General features: G+C 38.8%; 1 protein-coding gene across 1 annotated transcript; it reads left to right on the top strand.

The window, feature by feature from the left end:
- The first annotated feature begins 11,106 nt into the window (after window positions 1–11,106).
- On the top strand, window positions 11,107–19,008 carry cops2 (COP9 signalosome subunit 2). The gene is made up of 13 exons (XM_084933457.1): window positions 11,107–11,276; window positions 11,755–11,868; window positions 11,948–12,025; window positions 12,115–12,240; window positions 12,334–12,423; window positions 12,509–12,586; window positions 12,861–13,035; window positions 13,163–13,341; window positions 13,778–13,830; window positions 16,130–16,227; window positions 16,311–16,393; window positions 17,286–17,344; window positions 18,405–19,008. The coding sequence occupies exons 1-13, from the start codon at window positions 11,223–11,225 to the stop codon at window positions 18,547–18,549; spliced, it is 1,332 nt and encodes a 443-aa protein (XP_084789583.1). The 5' UTR covers window positions 11,107–11,222; the 3' UTR covers window positions 18,550–19,008.
- The last annotated feature ends 23 nt before the right edge of the window (window positions 19,009–19,031 follow it).

Here is a 19,031-nt window from a genome sequence, read left to right as displayed (position 1 = left end):
CAGCAGCTCCAGTGTTGACAGCCATGTGTGTCACCTCTGCTGCTGGTTCTTATCTTATGTAAGCAGTGATCTCATCAAGTCTGGGAAATGGAAGATCATAGTGGATCATCCATCTCTGGGGAGGTTGTGCAACACGGCTGACACTATTTACATCAAAACAACAATGTACTAACTAGCAAGTGGGCACTAACAGGCAGTAGCTGTACACAAACATAGATATGAATTGTCCAAACATAAATACCGTTAGAACCTATGAATGGTCATCAATCCACTCTGTTATCAAGGCTGTTTGCTCTTCCATAAATGTCTTTCCCAGAACTGTAATTTGTTGCCATTTAATCCTGAGGACATTCAGACATAGATAAGACCAGGACCCTTTTCCATGCAATGGAAACTTACTGTTTGAAACTGATTGTGGAAAATCTCACTGCTCCTCAGTAGTAGACCACCAGTCTCAACTCACAATTTGGGCGACTCAGCGGAGAAGTAAACAAAGTTGATCCTAATGGGTGGATGTATGGGCTTTTATCTAATCCAGGAGATGCTCACAGTCTTTCATGGCAGACATAAGAGCCTGCTGGAGTGACAACAGGGCAGACAGATGAAGCCACAGCGAGCTCTGCGCCATGCATACAGTGTTTATCAGACCAATATATATCGCTGTTATACTAAACAGAAGTAATTTGTGGCTATTTTTCAACAAAATGTGTGTGAATTTAGTTCTTTGTACATGACCGAGCAGCGAAAGAAACTCAGGCACAGGTTAAAGTCCAAAAAAAGTTGTTGTTTTTTTATTTAACCCCAAAACACAGTTGGTTAAATCTTACAAAAAATCAAAATTTTGGGCCCATAAAAGAGGTCAAAATAACAGAATTCTACTCAAAGTTAACAAACAATACTGATAACCCAAACAAACTGACCTACCCAACAAGACAAAGGGGAAACTTAAATAGTGGCTGATCAGCCCACAAGAACACAAAAAGGGTTAAAACTAACATAATGAAATCCAATCCCCCACACATGGTCCCGAGTTATGGAATGAGCCAATTTGCAGTTTTCCATCAAGGCTTGCTCCGCCCCTTTCCCACCTCTTGGCTCCTCAATCAAGGGACTGGAGCTGCTACAACTAAGGTAACTCAGAAAACAAAAGATTAAATCATAACAGTGTAAACTAAAATGTGCGCACTTATTTTAGAATACAGTGTCATGTGAATATGTGAATTAATTCTAAACCAAACCAGTTATTTATTATCCTGTAAATTAATTCCTATATTTAAAGAAAGACAAATGTGAATGCAGTGTTGTGTTTAAGTCTCTACACTGATATTACCACTGTGTGGCTGTAACTGCAGCCATCGCAGTACATTAAAATTAAAACATTTTTATCTCAGAAACCTTGTAGTACAAAGATTTGTGTAAGAAATTACTCAAGAAGCAAACTGATGCAATACTAGTATCGATGTAGTATAGACTTAAACCTAAGTCTATTAGTTCCAGTTGTATGTGAACTATTTGGTAGATCAAACACAAGCAATTAAATGCAAATTGAAACATATTTCACACATTACAGATATTCAACAGCTGAGAGACACTCGTTATAATCAATTTACTTATACAATTGGTGTCCCTTTGTCTTATTTAAAGCATTCATCCTGAAATGGAAAAGACTGCAGAATTACAAACAGGTGAGCACAATCAGAACTGCACTGAAACTGATGTCAGAAAGCACATCATTCACAGCCTAAGTCCACAAGGAAAGAGTCATTGCTAGATTCTTTAGTACAGACAACATTATAAACCTTGTAAGATAGTTTTTTAATAAAAAAAAAATAACAGAAAGAACAGAATTGAAGAAAGACTTGTACCTACTTTTGTTAGATTTAGTGTATTTGCACTTTCTACAGTAATAGAAAAAAACCCATAAGAACATAGTAATGCACAAAAAGTAGACATGAAAGCTTTCAGAAATCTTTATGCTTCCACAGTGTGTGGAAGCTCAAAACACATGCAAGACTTTTAAGGACAGGAGTTATATCCAAGCGAATGTTTTATCACTCAACTTTTGACACTTTTTATGAAATTTTCAACAGCTGCGGCTCTTCTGTGCTTGGCTAAAAGCTAAATACATAAATCTCCATACTCTGGCAGGTCAGCTCCATGATGTCAGAAGGTAAGTTTATTGTCGTGGACTCACTCTGTAAAAACTCTGTCACGCCTCTTTGACTGAATGTGGTCATGTATCTTTGCATGAAAATAAGGTTGGAAACCACCAATACCCATAACCTCTATAACCTCAGACTGACATCTGAGATACATAGAAACATACAGTCTTCTAATTTGATTTTCTAGCTTTCTACAGAAATGTGCGTGCCAAAAGGGAGGGAGAAGACATGAAGTAACACGTAAAGAGACAGAAAAGGACAGAGGGATGATGGATGTTTCACAGAGTCCCATCCTACATTCTGCATCCTGGATTTGACCTAAAAGCTGGACTGGCTTTTGAGTCACATCTGTTTTTTGTTTTCTCTTACAAAGCAGAATAATAAAAACAGAGCAACTAAGAGCTGTTTCCCTGCCATCCCATTGTCAGGGAGAAGTCACATCTGTAAAGATGGGTGGGATATTCCCATGCTCTGTGCTGTAAGGAAATCTTTAGCTGGATGTTCTGACATATTTATTTATGAAAATCAAATAGTAAACTCTTTGTCAATTCAGAACTTCAGAATGTTCATTTTCGTGTCACAATTTTCCCTCTTAGACATCTGTGTCATCAGAATAGTGATTTTTATTCTCGTTTTATTCAGGTTTACCCAAGATATATCACTTTGTTCCTCATAATCATTACTTTAGTCTCAGAATTTTGACTCATGGAATTCTCACTTTAATCTGGGAATTCTGATTTTCATCTCACCATGTTCTCAGAATTCTGGTTTGTACCTCAGATTTTTCTTACTTTCCTGCCAGAAACTTGCCTGTTAGAGTTCACTCTGTCTCATCAGAATAATGTATTCTCAATTTATGCTCAGAATTCCAGCTTTTACCAAAGAATTCTCAAAACCTATGAAATTCTCACTTTTATCTCAGATTCTAATGTTCATTTGAGAATTGCCACATGGTTCTCACAATTCTATTCTGTCAATTCTATGTGTCAACATTCCAAGAACAATCTGACGGTTCTGAGAACAAAGATAGAATTCTTACTGTCTCATCAGAATACTGATTTTTGCCTCAGAATTGTAAGAGGCAAAATTCTGACAGGAAAGTGAAAATTCTGAGGTAAAGTCCATAATTCAAAGACCTGGCAAAGAATTCTAAAAAAAAGTAAGCATTCTGTGTCAACATTCCAAAACAATTTTAGAATTGTTCAAAACTGGATCGGAAGAATAGGCAGGAGGACGGTGGAAATCACAACTTTTTCTATTGTCGTAAACCCTGACATATGATTGTTGTTTGTCCCGCTCTCCGGAGGAAGGAGCAGCACAAAAGCTCTAAAAGTCTAGCGGGCATCGTTATTAAGGTTATCTCTCTGCCCAAAATGCTTTCCACTCATGGAATTTAGAATTTAGATGCTGAAATAGAGCCACGTTTCAAACCGTTCATTTCCAAAGGTTTAGTTTCTGTGACGTGGGAGGAGAAGGATAAGGTGCCTGTTATGCTGGACATAGTACTGCCGTTGTCAGATAAAACTGCTTGTGATTCAAATGTGTTGATATGGGGGATTAAGATGAGCATTCTTCGGGTGCCGCTACATAAGGTGCATTTGCATTCGCCCGTAACAACGGGGCATTTTAAAGTTCCCAGTTACCGATTAAAGGGGTTTCATTTATTCTGTGAAATGATTTGGCTGGTGGGAAAGTTTTCCCCGTGCTTGAAGTGATCGAAATGCCTGTTACCTCTGTCACTAGTGCTGCCACCTCTATATCAGGTGTGTTCCCTGTTTGTACCATTACTCGTGTGCAATCGCGCAAATTTGATGATGTTATTGATGTCGCTGACACATTCATGGCTACGTTAGACGGGAAGAAGTTTCCCACCACTAAGAGTGGTAGAATAAAAAGTGGCAATGATGTGACAATACTGATGGCAAGAGCTAAGCTTAAAGTTAAACAGGGATGCATTAATAACTGCTCAGCAAAATGACCCGTCACTGACTCCCTGTTTCAAATCTGCCGTCACTACCAGCCCCCCCCCGGGACACCTCGGGGTGAACAAAACTTATCACCAGGTGTTGCACAATTTCTTTTGGCCTTTGCTGAAGGCTGATGTGGTGGCATATTGACGTTCACTCACTACATGTCAGCTGGTGGGGAAACCTACTAAACAAATCCCACCTGCTCCGCTACATCTTATTTCAGGGGAACCATTTAAAAAAGCAATATTGGATTTCATGGGTCCACTGTGTCTACTAAATCCAGACACCAATACATACTCAGAGTGATGTGTTCAGCGACAAGATTCTCAGAAGCAATTCCATTATGTACATTAAAAGCCAAAATGTTGAGAAAAGCACTAAGTAATTTTTTCTCTACATTTTGGCTCCCAAAGATTGTTCAAATTGACCAGACTGTGTGTAGTGTGAATGGAAGACCCAAACAAAGATACAATGAACATGGAACGTAAATGCACACAGGAGGTGATCAGGGGAAGTGGAAACACATGGGGAAACAGCTGATATGAATGTACATAATGACGCCACAGGGGAAGTGAAACTAGACCCACTGAACATGGAAATAGTCTCTTCACAATAAAACAGGAAACATAATGAGACGCAGACATGAAACATGACTGATTAAAACAAGCAGACTTAACATGACAAACTGACAAAGGAGACTTAAACACAGGGGGTGATAACACAAAGGGAGTCTAAGAAACAATGAGCTCTAACGGCAACCTAGGCATAATAGAAATGAGCTTAGATAACCTAACGAGCTTAAACATAAAACATTAACATAAAAATATATTAAAACTTAAAACTCTGGGTCAAATGACCCAGGATCGTGACAGAGGTAAAGTCCATAATTCTACAAACCGGGTAAGAATTCTATGATGGAATTCAGGGTTTTGAGGTAAAAGTGAGAATTCTATGTGGCAACATTCCAAGAACAATGTGAGAATTCTGAGAACAAAGATGGAATGTTTACTGTCTCACTAGAATACTGAATTTTGCCTCAGAATTCCAAGAGGCAAAATTCAGAGAAAAAACTAAAAATTTTGAGGCTAATTGTTCTCACAATTGTACTCTGGGTTTTACCTCATAAGTTTTCTGACTTTTAATTTCATTCTATATTTAACTTAGTTCAAGTCCCAGAAGTTTCCGTTAAACCTCAGAATTCTCATTTCTATCTCTGAATTCTCACCTCATTCTCATAATCCTATTCTGGGTTTAACCTCAAAATTTTCACTTTCTTGTTTGATTTTGCCTTTTAGAATTCTGACTTTTTCATCAGAATGCTTAGTCTTGTCAGAATTCTATTTCTGTTCTCAGAATTCTAACTTTATTCACAGAATGTAGAATGTCTTCCTTTTACCTCAGAATTCTTATTTTACTTATGCTCATTTCAGAATTCTATCTTTGTTCTCAGAATTCAAGCTTTTAGTTCAGAATTCTCACACTTTCCGTTCAAGGAACAGGGGCTCTCATTGGCTGAAAAAGAATTCTGTACCTGAGACCAAATAGCTCATTCTGCTGGAATCCTATGCCCACCTCCCAACACCCATTCTCACCACCTTCTATCGAGAGTGTCCTGAGCAGCTGCATCACTGTCTGATATGGTAAGTGCACTGTATCGGATCGCAAGACCCTACAGCGGCTAGTGAGAGCAGCTGAAAAGATCATTGGAGCCTTTGTTCCCTCCATCACAGACAATTATTGCACCCGCTGCATCCGCAAAGCCACCAGAATTGTGGACCCCACATGCACACCTTCACACATCAAGTTACTTTTTGCACAATGCTCAGTCTTTTTGCACAACCCACTGTCATTGTTGCACTTTTCTATTGCAGTGTCTGCACTGTCTTTTGTCTGTATCGTTCTGTTCTGTCTAGTGTTGCACTGTTTTTGCACACTTGAACTTTATGTAGTCCTGTGTTGATTGTCTGTAATATGTAGCACCATGGTCTTGGAAGAACGCCATCTAGCTTCACTGTGTACTGTACCACTGCACATGGTTGAAATGACAATAAATTCACTTGACTTGACTTGTTCATGGGGTTTCTGAGTTTCAGAAGCTCTCTGTTTGGTCAACGACCTGCAATCCCACTTCATTGATGCTGCCCGATCCTCTGGAAGCTCATGGGAGGCAGAGTGTGGCGTGGTGTGGTTTGGGGCCCAGCTGCAGGAGAGGTGTGGAGCAGCAGGTTCAGGGGACAGTGTCAGGGCAGAAACAGCTGATGCTGGTCAGACTGATTACTTTGCTCTCCTCATTTTAGTAGCTGCTGGTGCCTGGAGGAGACAGTCTGTTTGAGGCTGAGAGTGTCAGGCGGACTGGAGCCGAACGGAGTGGACAGCTCCGACTTATATGTGGACGTATGTGCATATAAACATATAAATAAAAAGTGAGACAGAGATCGGAAAGCTCTTCCCTGTTGTGTGTGTGTGTGTGTGGGCACAGGAGAGGTCCAAGTTTTCTGTGGGGGAAGTTGTGTTTATTCTGCTTTTGTGTCAACTGGTAACCAGTCTGAGTTTTCTGTCGCTGTGTGTTCTGTTGCTCAGCCAGGGTATCGGGAAAAATATTCTGCTAGGTATTATAGATGTGCTTTGTTTCTGTGTCAGCAACGTCTGTGCCATTGCATTCACCTCCAGGGCCTGAGAACAATAATATTGAGTTGGTTTCTGAGTAACTCAACAATGATGTGGTGTCGCCTGAGCCTATGGAATGTTATGTATGTTATGGAGTCTGAGTGTTTTGATTCATTTTCTGTTTCTGAGCTGGTCAATGCTGAACAAATTTTTTGTGTTCATAAGACTGTCCACTTGGAGACTGTTTGTTGCGGTAGTCAGCCAGCTAAATCTGAGACTGTTTATTGTGCAAGAACACTAACCTCCGCAGAGACTGATTATGCTCCTGAGCCAACACCTCCGTAAACTGTTTGCTGTGTTCCAGAGCAGGCGCTTTCAGAGAATGTTTATGCACCACACCCTGAACTCCTAAAGATTCTTGCTGCGCCTGAAGCCACCCCATCCGTCCCTGCTCCTAGGGTGAGGGCAGGAGGGCCCAGCCTGTCCCTGCACTCGCATCAGTTCCTCAGGTAGGGGTGGCTGGTTCCAGCCAGTCAGTATCTATTTCAGTCAGTTCCTGCACCCATCCTGGTTCCTAGGGTGAGGACTGCACCTAAGCCAGAGGGACACCCATCACCTGAGGCGGAACCTGAGCTCAAGTATCGTGGGCACCCAGAGCCTGTACCAGAACCAGAGGCTGAGGGTCCAGGGCTCCGTCATAGTCCTGGGTCAGTGTTGTAAGTTTGTTGTGGATATTGTAGAGTTCCTACAGTTGGCTAATGTTTATAATGTTTCATGTACTCTTCCTCGTCCTGTCACTGTGTCTCCCTTTCTCCTGTGTTAATTTCCTTGTATTTATCTTGTCAGTTGGTGTTTCTCAGTCTCTGTCTCTGTGTTTATGCTTCCTGCTGTATTTTGATAGTCTCTCATCTTCTGTGGGTTATGTTTAATTTGCTTCCCTCTGTCTCATTTCCCTGAAGCAGTTTATCTTGTTGTCCTGGTGTATTCTATCTCCAGGTGGCAAAAGTACAGACATTCTTTACTTAAGTAGAAGTACAGAAAAGAGTGTTAAAAAAATTCTACTTAAGTACAATAATGAAGTATTTGTACTTCCTGCAAAAAGTCACATGAGTGTTGCCTGCAGAAAGGATCTCCAAATAAGGAGATGCCCAGAAAGCTGCAGAAGAACAAACATGAGCTGCTATCAGACCTGAGGCCACCCTCACCTCTTTCAACCGATGTTAACATTCAGTTTCTGTGACCCACAATAAGTGTATACTACCTGGGCGTGGCAGCTTTTGTCTCTGAGACAGAGAGAGGAAGTCCATGGAGCCATATAAAGCTAATTTGAAATTCTAACCGTTTTGATATTAAATTGTGAAAACTTAACATTTAAGCATATTTGTCTTCTCTCTCATAGAAAACCCCAACAGTCCTCAGTTTCCCTCTGTTATTTGTCACGTTGTCATCTTACCTGCCCTTATGCTGCTCGAGTGCTTGTTTTGTGTTTTCTATGTCTTCCTCTGAGTTTCAGAATCAGAATCAGAATCAGAATACTTTATTGATCCCTGGGGGAAATTATTTTTTTTCCCCCAGGGATCAATAAAGTATTCTGATTCTGATTCCTAGTTTTTTGAGTAATTGTATTTTAAGAACACAGCAATAAAGCTGTTTTTGAGTTCACACCATGCCTCCTGATTCCTGCATTTGGGTCCAACTTCCTGCTTCAGCACAGCCAACACATGACAAAGGCCAATATTAAATGGACTGGTTCTTATATTTTGCTTTTCTGCTTGAGCACTCAAAGCTCTTTATACAACATGTCTCATTCACCTGTTGATACAAGCAACTTATTTCTATGCATTTTCTACCTAACATTCACACACCAATGGATGCATCAGAGAGCAACAAGGACCCAAGAATACTTTGGCACACACACTGGAGCAGCCAGGAAGGAAACTACCAATACTGTCATTAGCAGAAGTTTAAATATTTAGTTTAAATCTTGTGTTGTGTCATGAACTCACCTAACGCAGAATAAAGTTATTAGTGAATAGTATTTTTGAAACCTCTGTAAATTTATATAACACTCCCACATATATATAACCCAACGCTTTCAAACTCACCCATCTCCTATAGGCCACACAAAGCAAATACATAACACACTATGTTAGCGTGTGAAGGATAAGGAGTGTGTGTAGACTTGGCTGCAGTGACTTTGCAGCTCTTTGGAAGTTGGATTTGAAATAACACCCCCAAATGATGGAAGCTGTTGCATAAAATTAAGACACGCTTCTACATACCTTGTAAAAATGAAAACATCTACCAAAAAGTAAAAAGAGAAAAACAAGCAGGCTAGTCACACATCTTGCTCAAGTTTAAAAGTACGAGCCGCTATGATCGCCTAAGGGTAGACTGCACAAGGTTTGCAACTCTGCATACTGCTGAGTTTGATTGTTTGTGCATTTGTTTTAATACGTGAGTAATCATCTACAAGGGAGTTGGCATAGGGACAACAATGGCTTAATGTGTTAGGTTCTTCTGTTGGCAAAAGTATATATAAGAGGCAGCCTGCTGGAGGAGAGAGGGAGTAAAAGAGACAGAAAGGTACATAGGCGTTTGCTGTCACGTGCCATGATGGAGATGTATTAAAGACTTTTCTAATGTTTACTAGACTGTCGTGAATGTGATTAAATTAACTCTGCAAAGGTTATTAGGCTCAACATAAAACACTTTTTGGCATCAAAAAGTTAAACGGCTTATGAACTGTAGTGTATACATTGATACCAAGGGAATAATATCATTGTACTAATTTCAACAATTAATCCTAAACAATTACTGGAAATAAGAAGGGATGCTTATGTGTGTTTATAAGGTTTAATACCACACTTCTGGATTGCTGAATAAGCTTTGCAGATTTGCATGGAAAGGTTAAACATCATGATGAACTTGTGTTTATTATACCGTCTGCCTGACTCAATCAGATAAATAAAGTCTTTGGCATTAAGTTGGACCTTGAAGTGTAGTAGAATGAGCTTTGCCCTTCAAATACTATAACATGTCCTCGCCACAGCTGGGTCATGCAGTTTTTAGAGACCGTCACTGTGTTACAACATTACTTAGCCTGTGGCCATAACATTGCACTTTAGGTATGTGAAGATGCCATCTAATTTGAGAAGGCGTGTGGGTGACGTGATTACAAAACAGGGCATGTTAGCACCCATGTGTCTTTTGTCTCAGACCCACAACTTTTCTGGAATTGTTGATTTGTGCAGAGAAACACTGCTTATTTGTGAAGCTTTTGTGTTGATGCTAACCTAGTGCAATTAATGAAATGATGACAGAAAAAAGACACACACACCACTGATGCTGGAATGACGCATTTCATGCATGCAATAAAGAGGTGCACCCAGACTGTATTGCGTCAAATGCATACATGTCCATACCAATTAGAATATTTTGCTTTCTATTTAAAAATCTAAAGAATTACATTATATAGAAAATGCAATAACTGCCTTCCATGATAAAGGACTGGGGATAGTGCCCAACTATGGCACATTAATACACACACATTTGCACATGGAGTATAAATATGAACCTTTTTGATACTTTAAAACTTAGTCAGTCTGTGACTTTAACTTTCTTTCCGCTAGTATTGATGTTAGTGATTCATGTCTGGACATTGTAAATATTATGGCCAACCTGACTGCGCAGGATGATCGACTTTAGTTTTTCACCCACACTCATCAGGATTTTTTTTTTTTAAATAAACTTATGACACATAACTTGATGACACAGAAAGATGATTGCGTAAATGTTTGCAACGGGAACTAAATCAGTTCAGAAATAAAATCTTTCACATGGTTCAATGTGGAATGACCCCCAGAGTGAGACAGAGAGGCTAAAGAGGGAAGACATGCTGCCAACGGGCTCTTTGTGTGGCAGCCAAGAGTGTTGAGGAGTCACGAAATCCTGTTGCCGTGAACTTGATTCACAGAGCTAACTGAAATCTAACAAACACAGCTAGAATTTAAGTGGATATTAACTAGCTGAAAAAAGTACATTACACATTGTACTTATTTGAAAAAAGTACATTTTTTCAAATACTACATTAGTATTAGTACAATGTTAGTGCGCTTAAAGGCCAATTAGATTTTTTTAAATCTAAAATAATAAATCTCATATTCTTAGTGATAAGGTTTGCCTTTGAAATCAAAACACTTCAGTTTAACCATAGTACTTGAGTAAATGTACTTTTCTTCCACTGACAGTAAATCTAGTCAACAAGTCAAAAGCATTGTTATAAAAATTATCTTACTGTCATGTCACGTTATGACGTCCACGTGAAACCTCACGTATCAGTCGTGATCCAACATCGCCATCTATAGACGGGAAGTGTACCCTGCGTCTTACCGCCCCGACCCATCACCTCACTGCTGCAAAACACAGCACAGGCCGGGCTACAGTAGTCTGTCTGTGAATAACAACAAGGAACACCAGCAAGATGTCTGACATGGAAGATGATTTTATGTGCGATGATGAAGAAGATTACGACCTGGTATTTATAAATAAAATTATTCTGCTTGGTTGAATATTGTTAATGTTTGTCCGCTGAGCGCTGACACAAGTCCCGACAGTACATGCTAGCTAATGTTAGCGCTTTAGTTAGCCTGCTGGCTAGCACCAAGTTGACAGTGAATGAATAAGGTTAGCTTCCTAGCTGGCTATCCATAGTTGGTTTTGGCTGATATGCTGCTAACCGATATTAATATACTTTAAACACGTAGTTTAAAGCGTATCCAGCTGTCATTTGGATTTGAACTGCAGTCATGAAAATCAAGTCAACTGGCTAGCTAGCAAGCATGACAATGGCTAACATTAGCTCATGGTTAATATTAATAGAATATTTTCACAGGCGGTCTGGCATGCTTAGTTTTTGTGTTAACTTGCTGAGAGTTTGTGGTGAACATGTGTTTTATACGTTTGAAGTGACTTTTGCGATCTAAGTTTTTACATTCTTGTATACTTAAACTTAGGAATACTCAGAGGACAGCAATTCAGAGCCAAATGTGGACTTGGAGAACCAGTACTATAACTCCAAAGCCTTGAAGGAAGATGATCCCAAAGCAGCGCTCAGCAGTTTCCAGAAGGTGGAGTCATACGCCAGAACAATAATTTCTTCTCTGTAGCTCTCTATTTACTAACGTATGTTGACTTTGGTTTGTTCAGGTGCTGGAACTAGAAGGAGAGAAAGGAGAATGGGGGTTCAAAGCACTTAAACAGATGATCAAAATCAACTTTAAGCTGGTATACTTTGTAAAACCTTTCACCATTGTCTTTTACACTTACCCCACTAATTATTGAGAGGTGGTTTAATGTGTTTCTCAACTCTGTAGACAAACTTTCCAGAGATGATGAACAGGTACAAGCAGCTTCTCACGTACATAAGAAGTGCTGTTACCAGAAACTACTCAGAGAAGTCCATCAACTCCATTCTGGACTACATCTCTACCTCCAAACAGGTGTGGATAGACTGTTTGACATGCATATGTTTTGGGGACTTGAAGCGTTTACCGTGTTCAGTGTTTTCTAAAATCTACTTCTCTTGTCACTAGATGGACTTGCTACAGGAATTCTATGAAACCACACTGGAGGCTTTGAAGGATGCAAAAAATGACAGACTGTGGTTCAAAACTAATACAAAGGTATACAACGATTTCCCACTGATTCCAGGTAGTCTTAAATAATTCTCTAGTAAAATAAATGTTCAGACTTTATTTTTTAATTCAGTTGGGGAAACTGTACTTGGAAAGAGAAGAATATGGGAAACTGCAAAAGATCCTTAGACAACTACACCAGTCCTGTCAGGTAATTTGTTCTGTTAATCTTTATTTTGCAGAATATGGAATATGTGTCTTTGGTTTTATCACAGCATTGTCTTGTAGATCTAATTAAATGCAATGTGGTTGCCTGGTTACTTCAGGCTGAGATAATATCCATTTCTTAATTAAGAGGTCAAATAAGTCTTAATTCACTACTTTTGTTATCATGAAGCTGCTGGTATGTTAGAAGCGTATGTATATTTCACAATAGTAATTATTTAATAAATGGTTGCTTCTCTTTTTTTTTTTATGAACTACAGACAGATGATGGCGAGGATGACCTAAAGAAAGGCACGCAGCTGTTGGAGATCTATGCTCTGGAGATTCAAATGTACACAGCACAGAAAAACAACAAGAAATTAAAAGCCTTGTATGAGCAGTCCCTTCATATTAAATCTGCCATTCCTCATCCACTCATAATGGGAGTTATTAGAGGTATGAAGGTGTAGCTCACAGAGCAGTTACATAGTTTAATTTGCAACTGCTACACTATATATTGTCAAGCTTTTTGCTGCATAACTTGTGGTTTTTGCTTTTATGTTTTTGTTGTGGTCCTGGCCAGAGTGTGGTGGGAAGATGCATCTGAGAGAGGGTGAGTTTGAGAAAGCTCACACAGACTTCTTTGAGGCCTTTAAAAACTACGACGAGTCTGGAAGCCCACGAAGGACGACATGCCTGAAGTATCTGGTCTTAGCAAACATGCTTATGAAGTCTGGAATTAACCCCTTTGACTCTCAAGAGGTGGGAATTAGTTGTTTTATAATTTTTTGTAAGGTTGCTTTCCGTAAATGGTGATAGAGTGTATCTAGTAATATAAACAACACACAGATTAGCTGGTTGCCATAAGTTTTTGCAGGGTTTGTTGTTGTTGTTGTTGTTGTTGTTGTTGTTTTGAAAAGACATCCAGTGGATCTTATTCATTAATTTGTAAGTTGAACTGTTTTTACACGAAAAAAGTGCACATGCAGAATTACTGAAGCATTCATGAAATGTGCGAACTGCTAATATTGTTATCAGATTCATTTGTTTGTATGCATGATCTGAGGCAAGGCTAAATTTTTAAATACTGATCAGTCACAGATTTGTGCGTGTAACATTCGTATGCATTGTTAATGAATAAGGCCCAATATGTTTTATGCTTAAGCTGCAAATAAGTCCTTTTTTTTCCCCCCCCAAGGCCAAACCATACAAAAATGACCCAGAGATCCTAGCGATGACAAACTTAGTAAGGTAAGCATGCATTCATATTCTATTCACTAATAGTACAGCATGCATCACAAAGTTAGTTAAGCGCACAAATTGTTAAACATAAAACATAGTGCAGGTGTTATTTAATCCAAAAACGCCTTTTCCGCTAGTACTTACTCAGATCGACTCAATGCAACTCGACTCTACTCTGTTTTGGTCATTTTCCTTTAGCTGAAAGTCCCTCGATGACATTTGTATGCAACAGGAATACCACAGCAACAGTGATGGTATATATTCTGGTTGGTGTATTGCTTTTTGTCAGACACGGGGACCATGGTGTTGTTTTATTTTTTTAGCCTTTTCTCGTGTTGTGGGGTTTCAAAAATGTCTGGTTTGATTTTCATAAACGAGATGCTGTCACACCTCATTGAGCGAGATCACTGACTAGGCAATCGGTGGCTAGTCTGTTGATGTCACGTCTTTGGATTGCCTCAGATCAGTTGGAACCCTGGCTGAATAGGTTTTAAAAAAAGTACCTGGTACAGGTACTACCACCTAATGGAAAACCCTAAGTCGGTACTAGTTAACAAGGGCTATAAGTTATTACATACAAGTAATAAGAATAATCTAGTCCTAAACGGGTCTTAAAATGAGTTAAATAGAACATCAGATGAACTATAAAGTATGACATATTATACTGTGTTGTCATTTATTTAACAAAAAATAGGGCAAAATGCAGAAACGGTATGCGGAAAACAAAGCTTTTTTTAAAAAAAGAGGAGTTCATTGTTTATAAAATGACTGCAAGGTGCCCAGGTCACGTGGCACTTTGCAAGGCAAGCTGACTGCCCCCGTGCTTGACAGTTGATATGAGGTGTTTTTCCTGATATGCTGTGTTTGGTTTTCTTCAAAGGTGGTGCTTTCTGTTATGGTCTCCACCTTAGCCTCCTCTAGCCAAAGGATATTGTTCCATAAGTCTTGTGGTTTGCTCAGATTCACTTTTGCAAACCTAAGCTATGCTGTCATGTTCTTTATAAAGAGAAGGTGTTTTATCCTCGCAGATCTTCCAAACAAGCCATACTTGTTCAGTCTTTTCCTCATTATACTGTCATGAACCTTGACATTTAACGTGTTAACTGAGGCCTGTAGAGTCTGAGATCTAGCTTGTGGATGTTTTTTGCAAAATCTCTGAGCATTCCACAGTCTGACCCTGTTGGGATGTTCACTCTTGAAAAGACTTGTCTTGAATTTTTTCCACTTGTGAAAACATTGGTATGGCAGACTTCATATTGTTTGGAAATTGCCTTAGAAACCTTCCCAATATGATGAGCAGCAACACAAAAGATCATTGATGATGCCTTTCCTCCTTGGCGTTGTGTTAACACACACCCAAATGCTCCAAACTGCCAAAACATCTGCTTTCATAGAAGTGGTCACACTTGCTAATAATCAGTTAATCAAGCGTTTTTGATTCACAGCACATGCTCCTACTTACCTTCTGGATTTCTATGGAAATAGTAAGGATGTATTTAGTTTTTCTCAGACATTGCTTCTGCATTTTGATTTAGTTTTTGTTAAATAAATAATGACAATGTAGAACGTATTGTTTTGTAGTTCATCTGAGATTATATTTACCTACCTGATCCTTAGTAGTTGTATTTATCTGCTAAGGGCCAGATTGTTTTTATTACATAATGATCTCTATGATCACTGTGTGGTTGTTGCTTGCACACTGTCTCCAGCTCCGTCACTAAACCGTGTCTGTAAGGAGAGAACAAGCTTTAACACAAAAAGAGACTTTTAACAGGCAGAGATTGCCATCAGTCCCAGGCACATCATGTATAAAAATCATTTCCCGGAAATCCCACGTTCTATTCAGGTTTACTTGGGGTGTGTGGGTTAATAATTTAAGTTGTGCAGTTGCGTGCTAGTTGTAATCGTTTTTTTATAGCCTGAACAGTGATATATTAACAACATTAGTGGTAGTAGGCTTATTCATAGCAGCTCGCAAAGCAGTAAGAGGATTTTTATAAATGATCAGCCCATATTTTTTTTTGTCTTCCTGAAACTTTTACTGGTCTTCTGCTTCCTTGTTTACACTCTTTAGTCTGCATGTTTGCATAAACAACAGGCACAATCTTGTGTTCTACGATTAAATTTCAGACTTATTACATAAACAAGAAGCTCGGAATGCACGCTCAAAACTGCAATAAGAATAGTGTTTACATAAAAATGTAACATTTTCGCAATGTGTTTGACAGCTTTCAGGATGAGAGTTTGTGTGTGGGTCACGGGGACACCATAAATACAGTAAAACAACAGTGACTGTTTTCCCTTTCAGCGCCTACCAGAACAATGACATCACTGAATTTGAGAAAATCCTGAAAACAAATCACAGTAACATAATGGACGACCCTTTCATCAGAGAGCACATAGAGGGTGAGTGGTGAACGTGACTTCAGTCCACGTGCTCAGTGAATGAGTTTGAAAAGTGTATCTGATTATGTGATGTTCTGTTGCAGAGCTCCTGCGCAATATTAGAACTCAAGTACTTATTAAACTCATCAAACCGTACACAAGAATACACATCCCTTTCATATCAAAGGTAAGACCAAGGGCAATAAAGTTGTCCCATACATTGAGTCTGTCTGTAATCTTTCCTCTTTAGATAATCATTTACGCTCATTTGAATTTTTTTTAGATTTTAAATGGGTTCTACTGAAAACCATTCACTCGTATTCAAAACGAAAAGGCTGAATGTGGAATACAGAACAAAGATGGTGTTCAGACAGAATCTCATGTTGAAATGTTGTTGATTCTGGTTATACGTCACATTCTTTATTATCAGTCTAGCAGTCTTCGCTTTCACAACTGAACACACTGTATACACTATGGGAAGAAAGGTGTGAATGTGACTCAGGTGTGAAAAAGCTCCATTACTTTTAGTTTAACATCATTGCCTTGGAATGTGCAGCTGTCATTCCGGCACAGATGAAAGGAGCTGATTTGCTGGGAGGCATACACTTCTGACTGAAAGGAAAATTTGGTTTCCTTTCCCAGTCTGTCACTGTACTTTCAGTCTTTAAAGATTAATGGAATCAAGTATAACAGAAGTAAATAAAATACTGTTTTGGCATCAACATAACTTTATCCTGATGAAATCAGCATATGGAAGTCAACAGGTATATAGTCACATTAATGGATCTCCAGAAAGAAGTACTAAACTAGTATGGTTCTGTGGTATAATATGTAAAAGTGTGAATTCAAACAAAAAAAAGAACTGAAATGTACATTGCAGGTTTATTTCCTCTGTTTATTTCAACCTTGATTAGCAACGTTTGGTTTAAAACTTAAAAAACAGAAAAGAGAGCTAAAGTGTCTGATAAACTGATAATCTTCACATAAGTAGGGAAATTACTAATAATTGAGAATGTTCAGGTATACTTGCTGGCGTGCATCTGAGCAGATCGGTCTTAACTTCTTCCTTTGTGTTTCAGGAGCTGAACATTGATGTGTGTGACGTGGAGAGTTTGCTGGTGCAGTGCATCTTGGATAAGTAAGCTTCTCACATGTGTGCTGAGAAATTGAGCAGAAAAAAATCCTTCCTGTAGATAGATGTACTTCCTCATATTTTGCATCCTTTGGCCCATAAGGGAGTAAGGCAGGTATGAATAGACAGTTTCAGTTGGATCTTCAGTTTAATTTACAGTCTTACTGTAACAGTGACCTTACGTAAATGCTTGTGTAAATGACATGCCAAGATGTGAAAACAACACACAGCGTGTTTTTACTTTTAGTCATTTTCTTGTTGTCATTTGCAAGGTTTTGCTACAAGATTGAAAGTATCAGGAAAAGAAAAACCACAGTTATTTTCTTTTCCTAAATATGGTTTCAAAAACTGAAATCTTTAAGTTTTGCTTCTTTGTCTTCTCAGTTATTCTGCCTCTGAAGGGAGGGCGTATGTAATCGCTTCCCTCTGCTTGTTCCTCTGTTTGTCTATTTGTTAGTAGTCTAGTGTCCACAGTTTTCAAGATATCAAATTTTGGGTGATGTTAGATTCCAATAATGAGATGATTTAATTTTGGTGGAAATCAAGTTCAATGTGAAAATCAGTAAAAACGTTATATTACTCACAATTAACAACAATATTCTGGGTCTTGGAGGATATTAGTACCTATGTTGGCTTAAGTATTTGAACCTTGACGGACCTTGTAAGCGCACCAAGGTCATTGTTGACTTTGAAAAAAAAAAAATTCAAGAAACCATATAGGGTAGTCATGACAAGGCATGGAGAGGGCTGTACAAAAAACTGTTTTATTTTTTCTCATGCGCTACAAAATGTCACAGTGATGCCATAACAGGGTGATGTCATCATATTGTAATAAAAGCAAAAAATTTAGTATAGCCGTTGCTCTTCGGTGGGGAGTTACACTCGCTGATTGGTCTTGTGTTCTGTATTTTCTTATGTGTTTTTATTGTATTACATGGTAATGGTATTTTTAAAAATAAAAATTGCATTTTAGTGCTGCACTTTTTAAAAATCCACTGAACTCCTATATAAAATCAAGTTGAAGTCTTATAAACACACTGATACTTTTTTTTCTTTTCCTTCACAGCACAATCCATGGACGAATTGACCAGGTGAACCAACTACTAGAACTGGACTACCAGAAAAGAGGAGGGGCTCGTTACACAGCTTTAGACAAATGGACAAATCAGCTGAACTCCTTGAACCAAGCCATTGTTAGCAAGCTCACATGATGGCCTGTAAAATCAAGAGACAAGGAGAAATGGCATGTTTGAATACATCCATAAAGTTATGCTACTGTGCTCCTTCAAGTTTATCCTCTGAGACAAGAGGCACAGCACAGGCTTTGAGAATGTGTCAATATCAAGAAGACCTCCAGCACTCTTAAGACAGTGTTCAGAGTGTGTTGTTTTGTGCTGATAAAAGGAAATCACTGGCACTTGTTTTTGTTTTCCGTGTTCCTAATTGGCAAATCCTTCCATGTGCAACACAAAGTTGCTTAAGTTGTGAAACAAAACCTCCAAATGTGTATGAAAACCTGTACACAGTATTTTAATGTATGCTGTTGCCTGTTGGTAATAAAGATTTCTCTCAGCACTAAATGAGTTCAGCTGCCTTTGACTAGCTACAAACTTTGTGCTTTGGGAATTTGATCAAGTAGAATTGAATAAATAAAGGTTTTGAAACTGTTAGCATTGAGATTCATGAGCATTTT

Source organism: Perissodus microlepis, chromosome 1, assembly GCF_051167445.1.
Source record: "Perissodus microlepis isolate ML-2025 ecotype Zambia chromosome 1, ASM5116744v1, whole genome shotgun sequence".
In the NCBI taxonomy this organism is placed as follows: Eukaryota; Metazoa; Chordata; class Actinopteri; order Cichliformes; family Cichlidae; genus Perissodus; species Perissodus microlepis.
Note: the sequence above shows the minus strand (reverse complement) of the source record. Positions and strands in the feature narration are given on the sequence as shown.